The sequence below is a fragment of the Drosophila hydei genome, unplaced genomic scaffold (assembly GCF_003285905.1).
Source record: "Drosophila hydei strain 15085-1641.00,03,60 unplaced genomic scaffold, DhydRS2 tig00008114-arrow-pilon, whole genome shotgun sequence".
Classification (NCBI taxonomy): Eukaryota; Metazoa; Arthropoda; class Insecta; order Diptera; family Drosophilidae; genus Drosophila; species Drosophila hydei.
This window is the reverse complement of record NW_022045827.1, coordinates 2939691-2955640: the sequence shown is the minus strand read 5'-3', so window position 1 is coordinate 2955640 and position 15950 is coordinate 2939691. Positions and strand designations below refer to the sequence as shown.

The window sequence follows — 15950 nt, the reverse complement described above, 5'->3', positions numbered from 1 at the left end:
GTTGGCCAAACATTATCATAACTTGGTCGTTTGAAAGCCGCAATGGTGTAATCGTTTCATTTTTAAAACGTTTTCGGCATTTTTACGGTACTCACACAACTTAACACACACACACACACACACACATACTCTCAGACAAAATGCCTGCCTTTCCGTTCATTATTTTGATGTCCGACTCTGCGTATTTTGATACTCTTCAAAGGGTCTGCGCTGCATTGCAGAAGACAGAAAGCTCATTGACTGACAATTTATTTAAATTATTTTTATAATATTCAGAATATTAGCTTTCATTACTGTGTCAATATACCTGTAAGAAATGAGCATGTGGCGAAGGTGATAGCTCGACTGAGTTGTCTATGTATCAAAATGGGCTGCATTGAAGTGCTTTGTGATTTAGCTGTCATAGATCAAATGCATTAACCTTTTAAACGTGTGCATTTAAATTGAATCTAAAACATTCTAATCTATACTGAATTATATTTGAATTAATAAAATCTTTTGCCATTTTGATTATTTAAGCTGAGCTAGCTATATCTTAAAGGGTATTAAAGCAACACAACAGCCGCAACTTACTGCGATAATGCTCATTTTTCACCTCCCTTGCTTAGTTCCGCTTTAGCCACGTCTAAATCTATATGTGTTGGCAAAAGTGTTGCACACTTTTCCTTTTATTTTGGCGCATAATAATGGACTTTCGCTTTCGGGCAAAAAGGCGCCTAGCCCAAAACTATATTTGACTTTATTCGTCAGCAATTTGGGTGGCAAATTATTGGTTATGGAGCGGCCCCCTCATAATATGAAAGACTGCATAACGTGGGCCATGGACGTGGCAATGGGAACTTACTACAGACATAGGTGGACAGAACGATGTAACTATTTGAGGGCGACAATTAACCCCTTTTGAGCCAACACACACACAGAGACTGGCTAACACCATATAATTAATAGTCTGCATAATCAGGCAAAGTGAAATAAAAACGCCTATTAATTATAGTTTTGTCAGCATATACATAGAGGGCAAGCAAAAGCAAGCGCCCCCAAAAATTATAGTTCCCTGCGGAGAGAAATGACTTCATTGCACATACATATATATATATAATATATAGAGTGTGTATACCTAGTCCTTATGTGTGTGTGTTTGCTTGTGCTTCCATTGAAATTAATTCAATGCGCTTAAATTTCACGTCTATTAGTCTCTCGAGTGCGACGCCACTTTCTAATTTCCATAGATTTTATTTTTTGCTGTGTGCTGGTGCTTGCCACGCCCAGCCGCCCACTTTTTGGCATGTTTTTGGCGCCCGCTGTTGCCGCTGCTGTTGCTGCTGCTGCTGCTGCTGCTGCTGCTGTGTTTGGCGCGCCAAGCAATTAATTTTGAATTTTAATACCCCCCAAAGTCACTGAACACACACACACACACACACAGCTGGCTAATTGTGGCACAGCAAATGCAAGCCCTTTTATAAGTTGGCTCATTTGCTGCTTGATGAAAAGCAAGCCAGTCAGTGTATCAGTGTGGGGCGTGGTGGCGCAAACTGAAATGCGAATCCGTTGCAAATCGAGACGACGCCTGCGACCTTCGGTTCAAGTTTTTGTGACATAAGGCAACAACATGAACTGGCGAACATACACACACCTTGCCACCGGAAACGGAAACATCGCGAAAATGTCAAAAGCACAACTGGAAAGCAGGTGGGGAGGGGGCCGGGGGTCGCGGAGAGAGCACAGAAAAACCATTAGGGACAAAAGCAGTTACTAGGTCACAGGCCCAAGCAGCAGGACAGGAGCAATAAAAACAAACGCAAGTCGCCAGTATCTGACGGAGAGATACTGTGTAGTTGGCCTCAAGTGGCCAAGACTTACAAATTATAAATCAAATTATGCAATTCTAAGACGTGCAAGGTATGATAGGCTTCAGGTGAAGCGGATAGAGATGAGGCATAGCTGCTTCAGCATTTAAAGCCATCCAATATATAGATCTAAAGCACTGTCTTTTGTCTACGAAAGAATATGCACCAATTCGTCATTTCTCTCGAAAGCTACAGGGTATAGCAAATGGGCACTGGCAGCCATTACAAGCATTTTGTGGCAAGTTGTGTAAACACTCTTTAAAGTGCGACCCACTAAGACAAAACGCGCAAATTTCATCAACAATAAGCGTTAGGCATTCAAATGGGCAAACAGCAGCAACCGAAGCACGGCGTCTTGGCCAACATTTTGTGTGGCGAGGCACTGAAGTTCACGTATCGTGGCCGTGGCACACGCGCGCGCTCGCCCAGCAGCAGCTCGAGACAATGAAAAGCCAGTAATTTATTGTGTGGCAGCGCTAATTGCAAAAATAAAACATGATTTATGGCCGGAGCGATTAAATGGCCCAAGCTACGCAGCGAGCGGGCATCCCCCTGTCCCCCCTCTGCCCTGAGAGAAAACGTGGCAACTGGGCTGGATAGGCACAGCGATAGGCTCAACATGTCCTGAAGAGCGAGTGGGTGTGTGTGTGTCAAGAATTAAGTTGTAACACATGATGCGCGAGCAGAGGCGTACGCTGAGGGTTTGAGCATTTGGGGAATTAAAATCTCACTTTTCAAGTTAACATTAAAAAATAAGTTAAGAATAGAACAATTATCTAAAGGAAACACTGAAGATACCTGAAGAGGTGTACGCCAAGCATTAGAAGCCTTTGCAGCCCTATAAGTTCTACACAGTCTTAGCTTCTCTCCTGTCTAATCGCATCATCTATGCCAAACACATTCCACCTACGCTCCTGCTCACATGACTACAGCAGTTCACAGCAGCTCGGAGCCAGGCAAACAACGTTCAAAGTTCAGTTGCTTGGTGCACGATATAAAGAAGTTCATTTGATGAGCTGAGCTGCTGGCCAATTATATTTAGATAATTGCGAGGCGAGCGGCTTTTTAAATGTGTTGACAGCCAAGCTTATGACGATGATGATGATGATGATAGGCATCATAATGATGATGATAATGATGATTGGGCTGATGAGTATGTTAAGCAGTTCAGGCAATGGCTTGGAAGCGAATCAATCAGCCGCACACAAAGCCCATTGCAAACAAGTTGTTCTGCCCGATGAGGATTGGGACAGAGCTGGTCTTCTTCTTCTTCATTTACTACTGCCATTTGGCGGTGCGGCTGCCGCTTCTTTAGCAGCTTTGCTGACACAGCCGAAGGCGCTGGCAAAAGCAAAGCTCATCATTATGGCTCATTAGCAAAGCAATTTTTGTGTGTTACTCGCATTTTTGTTTCGGCTCCTGCCCATGCCCATTCCCATGTCCTGGCAGCTCCTTGGCGTAGTTGGCGAGTGTTGGCTATATTGAATGCTGCTAATTTGCACATAAGCCGCTTGGGTCCCTCGTGCATAATGCGAAATCTCTTGCCAACAGGACTTTGCCAGCGCACTAACTAAGCCCCTCTAAGCAGCCAGGCGCTGGGGCAACGAGCCAGAATCTAATCCAACTGCTTATTACATACATGTCTCTGCCCACCAAAAGTATGCCGCACTGTCACACACACACACACACAAATAGATAATATTGTTCAACGGGCCACGCACACTGGACCAAACAGTCAACTGGCCTCGACACGGAGCATGGACTCATTTCATCCCATTGATTTTTAGGTCGCAATTCACTCGGGTCGGGAGTTAGCAGCTCGCGGGCTTAGCCAGGACCAACAAAAATAATTAACCGCAAATGCTGAAACAAAACCAAACTTGAACTGAGAGACTATGAGACACCCTATAAATGCTTAACTATACGATATGCTCGACTAGAGAATGCTTTGTGCACATGTAGAATTTCTGCTTGACTTGAACTTATATTGACTAGACAGCAATGCCAATAGAAACGTTGCCTATTCGTCAACTTAACTGCATCTAATCGACTAACTTCCGGCTATGATGCAAAGCAATCTTTATTCAAATTGTACCTGCTGGCACTGCACTTACCCAGTTAAGCCAATTTGTAATGGATATAGGGTATATATAAAAAGAGGAGAGAAATCTGCCAACATCAACACAAAAGCACAAAAAAATGCAGAAATAGAGGGCGGCAGAGGTGTGGACTGTCGGCCAACTTGCGGGTGGCTTGCTATTCAAGGGGAACGGCTTAATGTGCCGGTGAGCGCACATGAGGCAGCAGAGGCGACGACGACGACGGCAACGGCATGTGTCCATTATTTGGTACATTAAGAGCAACAAACGTTGCACGGACCGAGCAGGGCTTGTGGGTGCATGAGACATGCACAAGCATAACGTTGTTGATAGCCTTTATTGTCTGGCTGTTATAGCAACAACTGCAACTGTTGCGACTTTTAATGTCAGCGAACGGTTGGCGAACACGGCAGGCGGCTTAAAGGGGTTGCATCCACATGTTGACGTTGGCAACCGCAGCAACAAATGTGCATAGAGACAGCAGTTGCAGCAGCAGTAGCAGTAGCAGCAGCATCCTGTTGCCCCGGCTGGCGCTCATTATGTGTAATGGCTGCTGCAACATCATCAACGGTCCAGCCAACTGCCGTCAGCTGAGGTCCAAATGCCAAGAGGCAGGCATCATGAATGCAACCTACCTGCACATTTTCACATAAAAGGAAAACCTGCTGCCACAAACTCTTGTTTCATTTCATTCTTTTTATTCTTTTTCTGTTTTTTTTTTTTTTGTTGCTGCAACCGTGGCTTATGGCCGCTGGCCAAAAACAACAACAACAACAAGAGTAATGAAAACCCAGAAAACAAATAAAACTGGGGAAATGTATAAAAAAAAGTACAAACTAGATGGCATACGAGCTATTGAAATGATTTTAATTATTTAGAGAAAAGAGCGCGTGGCTGTTGAACATGTTTGGCAATAAACCAAATGTAAGTCAGTTCTAGCAAATAGTTATAGTTATATAGATGATTGAGATGATTGAGTGGCTCAACAATTAAACTTTAGAGCACTGCCTTAATGACTGACAGCATAACAAGAAAAATCTAAAATAAAGTTCATAAATATTAGGAAAATTAGTAGCGCAAAAAATGCAGATAATTTTGAATTTTTAACTGCTGTAAGCTTTGTTCATCAGAAAAAAAACTAAAAATTTTCAACAGATTTTTTTGAATATCTTAAAAAAATTAAAACAAAGTTTTTCTTCTCAGAAAAAATATTCTACATAATTATAAAATTAATTTTTAAAAAAGACTTTCATAATCTTTATAATACTTTAATATAATATGCTTCTAAAGACTTTCATAATCTTTATAATACTTTAATAAAATATGCTTATACTAAATCAGTCTGTCACTCTCCCTCATTATCTCTGTGCCTCTTTCTCTCCTCAACATTAACTCTAATTAATCTCATTCTTTCTCTATTTGCAGCATGGACTACACTTCGCTCGTGTGCTGCGGCCTGGCTTTCGTATTATATTTGAATACCCTTAATGCGGGCTTTGTCTATGACGACAGGTAAGCGCAGTCAAATTAGCCAATGCTTAAGCATTGCTACTTACTAAATATATATATTTAAGCTGAAGGCAAACACACTTTCTGTGACAAACTTAAATGTCTAAGACTAAAGTAAAAATTGTAAAAATTGGGGCAAGTTGCTGTATGGCATGTGGCATGCTTGGTTACTGCCATGGCATTTCACTGGTACTTAAAATCGAATTTCAAGGCACACACGCGCTCATACATGCCCCTAGTGCACTCCGGTACATGGTTCACGCTGCGGCTGACAAGAAGGCGACTCCAGTCGACTTTGTGCGGCATTAGAGTGGCATTTGTTTATGTGAACCGCAACGGTAACGACGATGACGATGGCAACATCATTGCCAATCGGCCCACTCTTAGCGCTAGCGTTCCACTGGCTCTCGCTGTTTTCGCTGTCACAAATACCTCACCAAAATCCCACATAGTCCGCCTGCTGTGCGTGCAGAACTGTCCAGGTGAGCAACCCCATGCCCGCCCATGCAGCCCATACAACCGGAGCCAATGATGTTGTGCTTTTTGGGTAGCCCGATGACACACTGACAACAGCCAAGCCCCTCCCAGGCACTGGCAACGCTGCGTGCGTGTGTGTGGTGGGGTCTGGTGTCTGTCATTGGAGCTCAAAGTAAAAAGCGAAAAAATATACCAATCGCTACGTCCTCAAGTGCCAGCCACACAAAAAATTTGTCAACACACAAGTTTTTTTCTTGAACAACATCAATAGAGAAATTTCGAAACTATCTCTTGACTATTTTTAGGATTTTATAGTTCTCTTGCATTATTCAAATGAATATTAAATTTTTAGAAATATTCTGAGTTTTCTAATAAAATTCTTTCTAATTTTTATTTAAGCTCTACGTACATATTCTAGCATAGCCCAATCAGAAATGATTCTATCTGCTGCCTTAAAATCTAGTGAAATATTTAACATTTGCGCTTTGCTCTTTTTCATTGCAGACGCGCAGTTCTGGCTAATGCGGACGTCTCTGGTGGCTCGAGCTGGCAACGCAGCTTTGGCAATGACTTTTGGGGCACGCCTCTGACGGACAGCGGTTCGCACGGCTCCTGGCGGCCGCTGACGGTGCTGAGCTTCCGTTTGAACTATCTGTTGGCCGGCGGCTTTGCGCCCTGGGGCTTTCATTTGGGCAACAATTTGTTGCACTGTGTAGCAACCGCGCTGGTGGTGCGCGTAGCACGCACACTGCTCGCCTCCTTCTGGGCGGTGCTAGCTACTGGCGCCCTCTTCGCCGCCCATCCCATACACACAGAGGCGGTGGCTAGCGTGGTGGGACGTGCAGATGTGGCTGCCTGCGTTTGCTATCTGCTCACGTACCTCAGCTATTTGCGGCACATGCGTTGGCGCGAATCAGCCGATCCACGCCAGTGGTTGGCTCTGGCCACCACATTGCTATTCTCTATTGCGGCGCTGCTTTGCAAGGAAACGGCGATAACGGCGCTGCTTGTCTGTGCGGCATTCGATGTGATGCGCGGTCTAAGCGGACAAGTGGATAAGGTGAGCAACACGAAATACTAATACTATCACAGCTATACAAAGGAAAAGCAATTAATTAATTAATTGCTTGACAATTAAATCAAATTCAGAGACTTGCAGAACTCAATCTATGACAAGCCCAAAAGTCTGAACGCAGTTCTTTTTATTATTCATTGATGTTCCAATTGTCCAGCTTTATATAATTTTTTGTAGTTATTCATTCATAATCCATATCTCTACATTTATACCTTTAACTTTCTCCCATAGCAACGCCTGCGTTCGCTGTTCTTTGTGCTGGGCGCGCTCTGCTGCAGCGTCTACTATCGCCTGATCGTAGTGCCTGGGCCGCAGAGCGCCTTCTCGAGTGCCGACAATCCTATTGCACGCACCGCCTCCGCTTGGACGCGCCTGCTGACGTTTCTACACCTGCCCGTTGTGAATTTGAAGCTGCTGCTGCAGCCGCAGGTGCTCAGCTTCGATTGGGGCATGGATGCGCTGCCGCGCGTAACAACGTTTTGGGATCGACGCAATGCTCAATCCGCCTGCTTGTACACCGTGCTGCTGGGCGTGGCTTGGCGTGGCTGCAAGGTGCTGCTGCACAGCAGCGAACTGGCAGATGTGGGCGGGGCGAGCGGCACCGGCTATCCACAATATCATATACAAAAGGTGGGACGCAAGTCACGCGCCAAGCGCAAGCGACTGGCCAACAACAACAACAACAACAACAATAACAATAGCAACAGCAACAAGTACCAGTCCTTTGAGGCTGCCTATCACCAGGAGGCGCTGCCCTGCAGTGACTGCAACAATAACAACGGCGTCTATGTTTATGGCGATGCGTCGCAACAGCAGCAACATCCGCATACGCATCCACATCCGCAGCAACATGCATCGCATGCGCCGCATCAACTAGTGTCTTCCGCTGTTAGCCTCGCTCTGCACAAGGCCTTCCGCGGCTCGCGCAGCAGCAGCAGCTGCAGCAACAGCACCACGGCCAGCAACAAGAGCAGCGGCAGCAGCAGCAGCAGCGCCAGCAACAGCTCCAACTGCAGCAGCAGCAGCAGCAGTAGCAGCTGCTGCAGCAGCCGCTCCCGCCCCAACTCCCGCTCGGATTACATGCTGAGCGGCATGTCTGTGGCAGCGCGCAACACTTGCATTCTGCTCATGTCGTGCGCCTTTCTCACGCTCCCCTTTCTGCCTGCGAGCAATCTCTTCTTCTATGTGGGCTTTGTGGTCGCTGAGCGTCTGCTGTACCTGCCCAGCGTCGGCTTCTGTCTGCTCGTTGGCTACGGCGTCTCCAATCTGCTGGATCGCGATTCCCGGACACGTCGTCTCCTGCTGCTCATCGGCCTTGGCATGCTGCTCGTTTCGTTCAGCGTGCGAACCGTGCGTCGCAATGCCGACTGGCGGGACGAGGAGAGCCTGTTCCGCAGCGCCATCACAGTCAATCCGCCCAAAGGTAAATGAGACCTTACACTTTTCAAGAGTGACTTTTAAATTGAGCTCAATTCCAATCGCTAATTGCAGCGCTGGGCAATTTGGGCAGTGTGCTTAGCTCTCAGGCTCGCTACGAGGAGGCCAAACAGGTGCTGCAGGAGGCCATACGCTACAGGCCCAACATGGCGGACGTACACTTCAATTTGTGAGTATAACGACTAGTTGAGCACTTTTCAGTCATTATGTAAGCTGGCCTGATAAATAATCTGAGTGCTGCATTGCGGGCGTCCTGTACACTGGCTAACACACTTTGAACTCAGAAAGCTTTGTGATATCGCAACTATTTTGAGGTATTTGGAGGTTAAAGCCTAATATCATCAGGTTAAAATATCATAAAGTTATCATGGAAACATTTGAAATGACAGCTTGAAGGGCAGACTTCTTTGAGAGCTAAAGCTGGAAGTCACTTAATGTCTGATTTAGGTTTTATTTAAAGTAAAACCCTTCTAAACTTGTTCATTTATAAGTCTTTAATATACCCTACTGTTAAGTATTCAATCCTATCTAAACTCTCTCTGCTCTCATAATTTCATCCAACTCCTTCCAAACCATTCCATTCTATCTATAATCCAATCTCTGTCCACGATAGTGTGGACTGCCTGAGCAGACCGCAGGGCTTAGCTAACGTCAGCTAGTTGGTTACCAAAGCTTTGTCAAATAGTGTTATTAACATAGAAGTTTCCCATTAGATGAGCTGATGTCCCGCATGACATGCGACACACATCGCTTTAGCACGCTTCAAGTGCTCGGATAAATGGCCGCCTGTTTTGGCTCTTTTTTGCCTTCTGTTACTCCTGGCAGCCATTTTCATTATCTGTGTCTGTTTCTGGCCTGCAGCTCCGCTGCGCATTTAGTGGGAGACGTTTTAGCTGCTCAAGTCTGGCTCTGCTGCAGCTGTTGGCATAGTTGTAATGCAGCTGCTGGCTTGACTCTGGCTCCGGCTCCGGCTCTGCCTGTGACTGGCCGGGATGGAGTACAATGCCAAACAAGCTGTCAAATGAAGCCCATTTTGTTGTGTTCCGCAGGCTCTCCGGCAGCCAAAAGGGTATTATGCAGTCGGGCTGAGGGAAGAGGCGGGACGGTAGGTAGGTGGCTTCCCTTTTTTTACGCATTGTGCAAAACTATGTGCATTTCATGCTGCTCACTTTTTCATAGCATACTTTTCCCGGTGCTCGACTCGACTCAACAAAAGTCCTTCGCGTTCACACTCCAGCCATAGCTCGGTGTTTGTGTCACTTTTATACCCTTCGCATCCGCCCACTACTCCACGGCAACGTTCCATTCGTCTGTCAACGTCTGACAAAGTCTGTAAGCGTGCTGTTTTCTCTGTTGTCGGTTCGCATTGCATTTTCACTCATTGCGCATATTTTGCAGCGATGCGACGCGACGAGACGGCAAAGAAAGAAGCCAACAGCAACAACTAAAAGACTATGCGACACAAAAACAACAGACAACAAACAGCCAGCAACAACAACAACAAGTGTTTTAGCAACTAAACAAGGCAGCAAGCTTAAGTAGCCATCAGCAGGACTGCAGGATACTCTGTGATTAGCCTCAGAGCTACAGGGTATAGTTATCAAAAAAAGCTATATTGCTATATAACTGATTCACACAGAGCAGTTTGCTTATCAAATTAATCTAAGCTAAGTAGCCTTGCCTCTCTATATACCTTTTAAACACATTCCTTATATACAGGGTGTACATCGTGTGGGTGAGTACGAAAGGGCTGCACGCGGAGTTGTGCTTTGAATATTCAGTGCGTCATTTTGTATGCTCGCTGTTTATTGTGTGCTCCGTTTTTTGCGCTGTGCTGCGGGCGGAGTTGCGCCTTGTCGCATGCCAGATTATTGCATGTGATTTTGGCGGCTAAGCCACCACTCCCAACAGCCCCGCCCCCACATGTGTGTAGCCAGTTATACTGTTTAATGTCAAAGTACTCAAAAGTCAATGGTTCAAAATCGGGTCACATTGCTATGGCTGCTGTCATATGCTGGCTCCTGTTGCGCCAAAGAATACGTAGGTATTGGCCTTTGGCGCCGAAACCCTTCAATGTCCAAAGAACATAAACCAACAACAAGAACAGCAACAGCAATGCCAACAACCGCCACAAACGTTACGCAGGAAACAACCGCGTGACATGTTTGCCCCACTCTAATCGAAAATCAATGTTGTCAGCGGCAGGAGTTCGTCCCCTGAGGAGCGGGGGCGGGCGTGTAGATGCTGCTTCCTGTTTCGCGCTCAAAGGATAAACAGCTGTTTGCACAGACTATATTATTTACAGCGATCAAGCCATCTATAGCAAATGCTGGCGGCATTCGCATTCGTTTGCTTGACTGATTACCGAACGCCACACAACCCACTGCCAGCCGGGACCAACCGCATCCCTCTCTCTCCCACTCACTCACCCACCCATCTATTCAGCTAGTGAGACATCCTAACGCTTGCAGCTGCTGTAAAAATACAGCAAGTGATTTGACGAAATTCTTTCTATTACCTGTATTTGCCAGCAGCGAAGGCAAAGGCAAAGGCATGTATGCTAACGCTACACGCAGGTACTCAATGGCATCCCGTGTAACGCAAGCAAATAGCGATACCTGAAATCAACGAATCGTATAATTTGATTTCTTATACCCTTTGCCATCCGTATTCTAATTTCGTTACGTACTGCGGCATTGCGCTAGCTGTCGCTGAGGCCAATTATAATATATTTGTGCGAAATGTTTGCATGTGATAAAGATTGATATCAGAGATCAAAGAGAGTTGGAGAGCTAAATTTATTTTCAAAAATCCCTCAGGCTCGCCTCTGGGCTAATTTGCAGTCTTGATACATTATTTAACCTACTTTGAGCTTAGTCAACGGAAATACAACTTTTTGACTTGGTTTGCTGTATGAGCAGCTCGTTAATATTGTTGTCGCAGACCCATTTCAATGCCTCGTGCTCTCCAATCATGTTGCATTCAACAATTTTTTTAGTTTTGTATGTGGCAGAGCTGCTGAATTCTTGGCCTTCTGGCATTAACTGCTTTAAGAATCAAGCAACTAATTACATAAATCTGAGCATTCTTAAGTAGTGCACGCTGCTCCAATTCCTCTCAACTGCCCTCGTTGCGCCTTTCACTTGGAGTTGACTGTCAGATACTTGACGGGGTTCTGGGCGCCGTCGAGTGGCCGCCGTTGGCAACCGCAGGGCGCTCTAATTAGATCTCGAGTTGGGGCAGAAGTACGCGACAAGTTCAGCTGGTGTCAATTATATAATTGCAACGCTATTCCTATCGCTTTCGCTTTCGCTTTCGCTTTCGCTGCTCACAATTTCTTATGCACTTTCTCACTCTCTCTCTCTCTCTCTATCTCATTCATTCACAGGGGCATTTTGCATCAGAACCAGCAGGACTACAAGTCAGCCGTTGAGTGTTTTCAACGCGCCATCAAATTTCGACCAAGTCTGGCAGGTGAGTGGCCTAAATGAATAAGAGCTATGAACCCTTCAAACTACGCTACACAAATACTCTACACGCACTAGTTAAGCTACTCAGCGTATGAGTACGTAACACAAGCTCTTAGTATTTAAACTAAAGATTGTACTTATTAGTAGTCTCTGTATATTTAAGAGATCATCTCGAAGTAATTGACCTACTCAAATCTCTATTCACAGTGGCCTATCTGAACCTGGGCATATCATTCATTGCGCTGGGCAAGCGTCAGCAGGCCATAGAAATTCTGCAGGTGGGCGCCACGCTGGAAGGTGCGACAGTGCGCGATCGCAGCGCACACGATCAGGCCAGAAGCTCAGCGTATCTGCAGTTGGGTGCACTCTACGTGGAGCAGGGCAAGCTGCAGCGTGCATTGGCCGTCTACCGTGAGGCGCTGTCCTCGCTGCCCACACTTGTGCAGCAGCGCGAGGTGCTGTATCAACGCATTGGCGACGTCTTCGGCCGCCTGCAGCAGTGGGACGAGGCGGAGCGACATCATCGCGCTGCACTCGAGCTACAGCCCAATCAGGTGGCGGCACACCTCAGCTACGGCATAACACTTGCACGAAATGTATGTAGACATTTGTAGTCCAGTTTTCTTAGCCAACTTACATTTCGGCCCTTCTTTCTCTGCAGAGCAGTCGCGCCGCGGAGGCGGAAATGTGGTTCAAGCGCGCACTGAAGCTGGCGCCGGATCAGGCCAGCGTCTATCACCATTATGGTGGGTAGCTAAGCTTTCTAGCCATTTAGTAATGTGTAATAATATTTAAATATTGTCTTCTTCTTAGCTGAATTCCTGTCGCTGCAGTCGCGACATCACGAGTCCGCCGTCTATCATCGACGTGCCGCGGAGCTGGCGCCCACGGATTATGCTCTGGTGGTGGCAGCAGCTACTTCGCTACGTTTGCTCGATCGCAAGGTGGAGGCGGAGCTGTGGTATCGCAAGGTAAGCACAAACCATCAACTGAGCCAAAAAGGAAATTAGCTTAACAGTGCGATATTTTCTCAATTCCAGGCTGTTGCTCTACGTCCAGACGATGCGCACGCTCACACCAATCTGGGCGCCATTTTGCATCTGCTGGGACGCACAAATCATGCGGCGGCTAGTTATAAAGCGGCGCTACGACTGCAGCCAGGTGATGCCATTACGCTGGGCAATCTGGCCAAGCTGGGCGTCACGAATGTCTAGCCCTATCAAGTGGATACCGTTAATTAGCCCGACATGCAAAAGAGGACAGAGTGGAGCTTAGGAAGAAAAACAATATTATTTTTATATACGCGCAGGCCAGTTGCAGCCGTTAGATAACTCTACAGAATTTAAACGATGGACTACGATACATATGTGTATGTATATCATTTAGCAGCAGGATCAGCATGTAAATAACCAAAAAGCAGCGACCAAAGACAGTCAAAAAGTTAAAGAATTTAAGCAGAGAGCCGAATGAATAGAAGGAGACGACGTGCAGCAGCAGCAGCAGCAGCAGCAGTAGAGACAGAGAGAACAATAATTAAACTACCTAAATGTTAAGTAAAATGAGAAAGCGAACGCCGGTAGCCGGATGCAGATGCTGTACAGTGAATATAGCCGTAGCGAACTATCAAAGCAAGTTTATCGAAATATCGATCATCGATAAAAATCAGTATTGATAACCGAAAGTTAATAATCTGAAAGCTAAATGTCGATATATTGACCCCAAAATAAAATCGACTACAAATGTTATCGATAATCTGCTATCGACATATCGATAACGACATTTTGTCTACTTTATGTGCTTAATATGAATGTAAATTATTGTAAATATAATAGAAAAAACAATACAAAAAAGGAACAAAACCCAAACAGATATATTATAACGATTATCGACTATATATATGTATATGTATGACTGTATATGGACTATGCCTAAACATTGTGGTGGCTTCTGAGCGAGCCGAGCGGCTCGCAACTCGTTTTTTGCGTTATGTGTATATTTTAGTTAAGCGAAAACAAAATATAATTGTAAAAAAAAAACAAATGATAAAAGTGCATAATATGTATATGATAAAAAACTGAACAAGATGTGGAAAATACATATAATTAAAGAGAAAAACCTATTTGAAAAACATACAATACAAAACTGTCTCATTTTCAATAGCAGCTCATTGTTTTTAAGCTGCCAACTTAGCTAACCGATAAGCAGCGCTTGGGCGATGATATGCTCAGCCAGCCAGCAAAGTGGGCACATTGAACCCATAATTGTGACCACTTTTGCCAAAGTACCACTTACCCCAGGCACACCCAATGCCAATGGAAATATTTTCAGTGCTTAACGGCTTAAAATGCTTCGTGTTCCAGCCACACCGCCTCAAACTCAAACTCAAGCCAAGTACAAACACAATCAGTGTCAAAAATTTTCGACCAAGACGCAGACGAAGAAGGCGAAGACGTTGCTGCAGCTGAAACTGTTGGAGCTGTTGAAGCTGTTGAAGCTGTTGAAGCTGTTGGAGCTGGTAGCATTCGGGTCTTAAGCCCAAGCCCAACCACAACAAGAAATAAAGCGTTTGTGTCTTATGCCAACTAAATCGCCGGATTATGAATTACAATATACTTGGCTGTCAGGACAACTGGCTGCCAGGACGACAAAGCCCTCGGCTCGGACTGCCGCTGCAGTCATAATATTGCCACAGCCACAGCTAATGCAGGCGGCTAAATGGCTGCTGCTTGGAAAAGAGTAGAGAGAGCTCCGATGCTGGAAAACGATAAAAGGTGATGACTTTTGCCATGCAAAGGCAAAAGCAGCGCTTCTGCAGTTGCCGGTAGCGCCAATTGGTTTGGCAAGTCAAGTGGCGGCTTGTTTGTTGCCATTGCCGCTGCCGCTGCCGCTGCCGCTGCTGCCACAAGCTCTGGCTACGTGCACAAGAGCAGCTAAATGAATGTATCAGTCAGTCCGCCGGACAGCCAGTCACTCAGTCAGTCACTCATAGCCGTGCGCTATTTGCGCTGTCTGAAACGGTGTCATGGTACAGTATGCCACATCAACTGCTTTGACGGCGCCTAGCATGGCAACCACTTTGTTGCAGCAGCAGCAGCTGAAGCAGCCACTAAATGTGCTCGCTAGTTGCCTGCCTGCCCGAGTGCAGCTCGCTAATTGCAGATGTCTGTCTGTGCCAGTCAAGATAACAGCTAACTAGTGCTGGCAATTGAGCTTTTTTGAAGCTAAAGTGAAAAGTCTTAACGACATTGACTTCTGGCTGGCATATATATCGAATATATATACGTATATCGTACAGTTATCAGTTAACTATAATATCAACTATCGATTTTTCATGCGGTGTTCCATGGAGCATCATAATTAGCTGGGATTATTTAAAATCTTAATCAGCCAATTTTAATATTTTGTTAGTAAACAATCGATATTTATCGATATTATTTTTAAAACTAACTAAAACACTTTTAATTTTTTATTAACTCCTAATTTATCTGTCCCACCAATCGGAATACAACTCAAAGTCAGCATACTATTATAATTTGTTAATAAACAATCGATAGTTATCGATATAATTTCAAAAACCAACTATAACAGCTATCAATAAATGCTGTCACACCAATCGCAAGTCTGTAATAAATAACTTTCTGCTTATACTCCAAAATGTAAGGTTTATCGATCACACATTCCGTTGCTTAAGCTTTTGACTGTTTCTTTTTGTGGCTAATCCTAAAACTAGCTGTTAGTGCTCCTCAACAGTTGGCAACACTGCACTGCTGCTGTTTGGTCCATTGATGCGCTGGCTTTCTTACAAGTGACTCGTTAGCTTTGTGGATCCGGGGCTGAGGCTGCTGAGCTCGGAGCTCGAGTAGAGACTGAGGAGCGTTCAGGCGCTGAGTGAGCGCGCTAATTACTGACAGCCTCAGTTGAGAGCACGGGCGCGGATTTATGACAACGTCAACGTCAACAACGCTCCGCTGGCCACTCAGCCGGCGGTTCGAACTGCCAGCCCAGCCAGAGTTACATCCCAAGTGGGTGCGGCTGT

General features: G+C 45.5%; 1 protein-coding gene across 2 annotated transcripts in view; it reads left to right on the top strand.

Moving 5' to 3' along the window:
- Positions 1–14021, top strand: part of LOC111599175 (protein O-mannosyl-transferase TMTC2) — a 36502-nt gene extending 22481 nt beyond the window's left edge. The window contains exons 2-10 of one of the 2 annotated variants that reach the window (XM_023314758.2): positions 5372–5458; positions 6437–6992; positions 7239–8430; positions 8499–8613; positions 11833–11918; positions 12122–12510; positions 12576–12660; positions 12728–12885; positions 12955–14021. In XM_023314758.2, the coding sequence (XP_023170526.2) occupies positions 5372–5458; positions 6437–6992; positions 7239–8430; positions 8499–8613; positions 11833–11918; positions 12122–12510; positions 12576–12660; positions 12728–12885; positions 12955–13128 (2842 nt within the window). In that variant the 3' untranslated portion in view covers positions 13129–14021. Of the gene's footprint in view, positions 1–5371; positions 5459–6436; positions 6993–7238; positions 8431–8498; positions 8614–11832; positions 11919–12121; positions 12511–12575; positions 12661–12727; positions 12886–12954 lie in introns of those variants that run through there. The other variant, XM_030224466.1, reaches the window with a different exon arrangement.
- The last annotated feature ends 1929 nt before the right edge of the window (positions 14022–15950 follow it).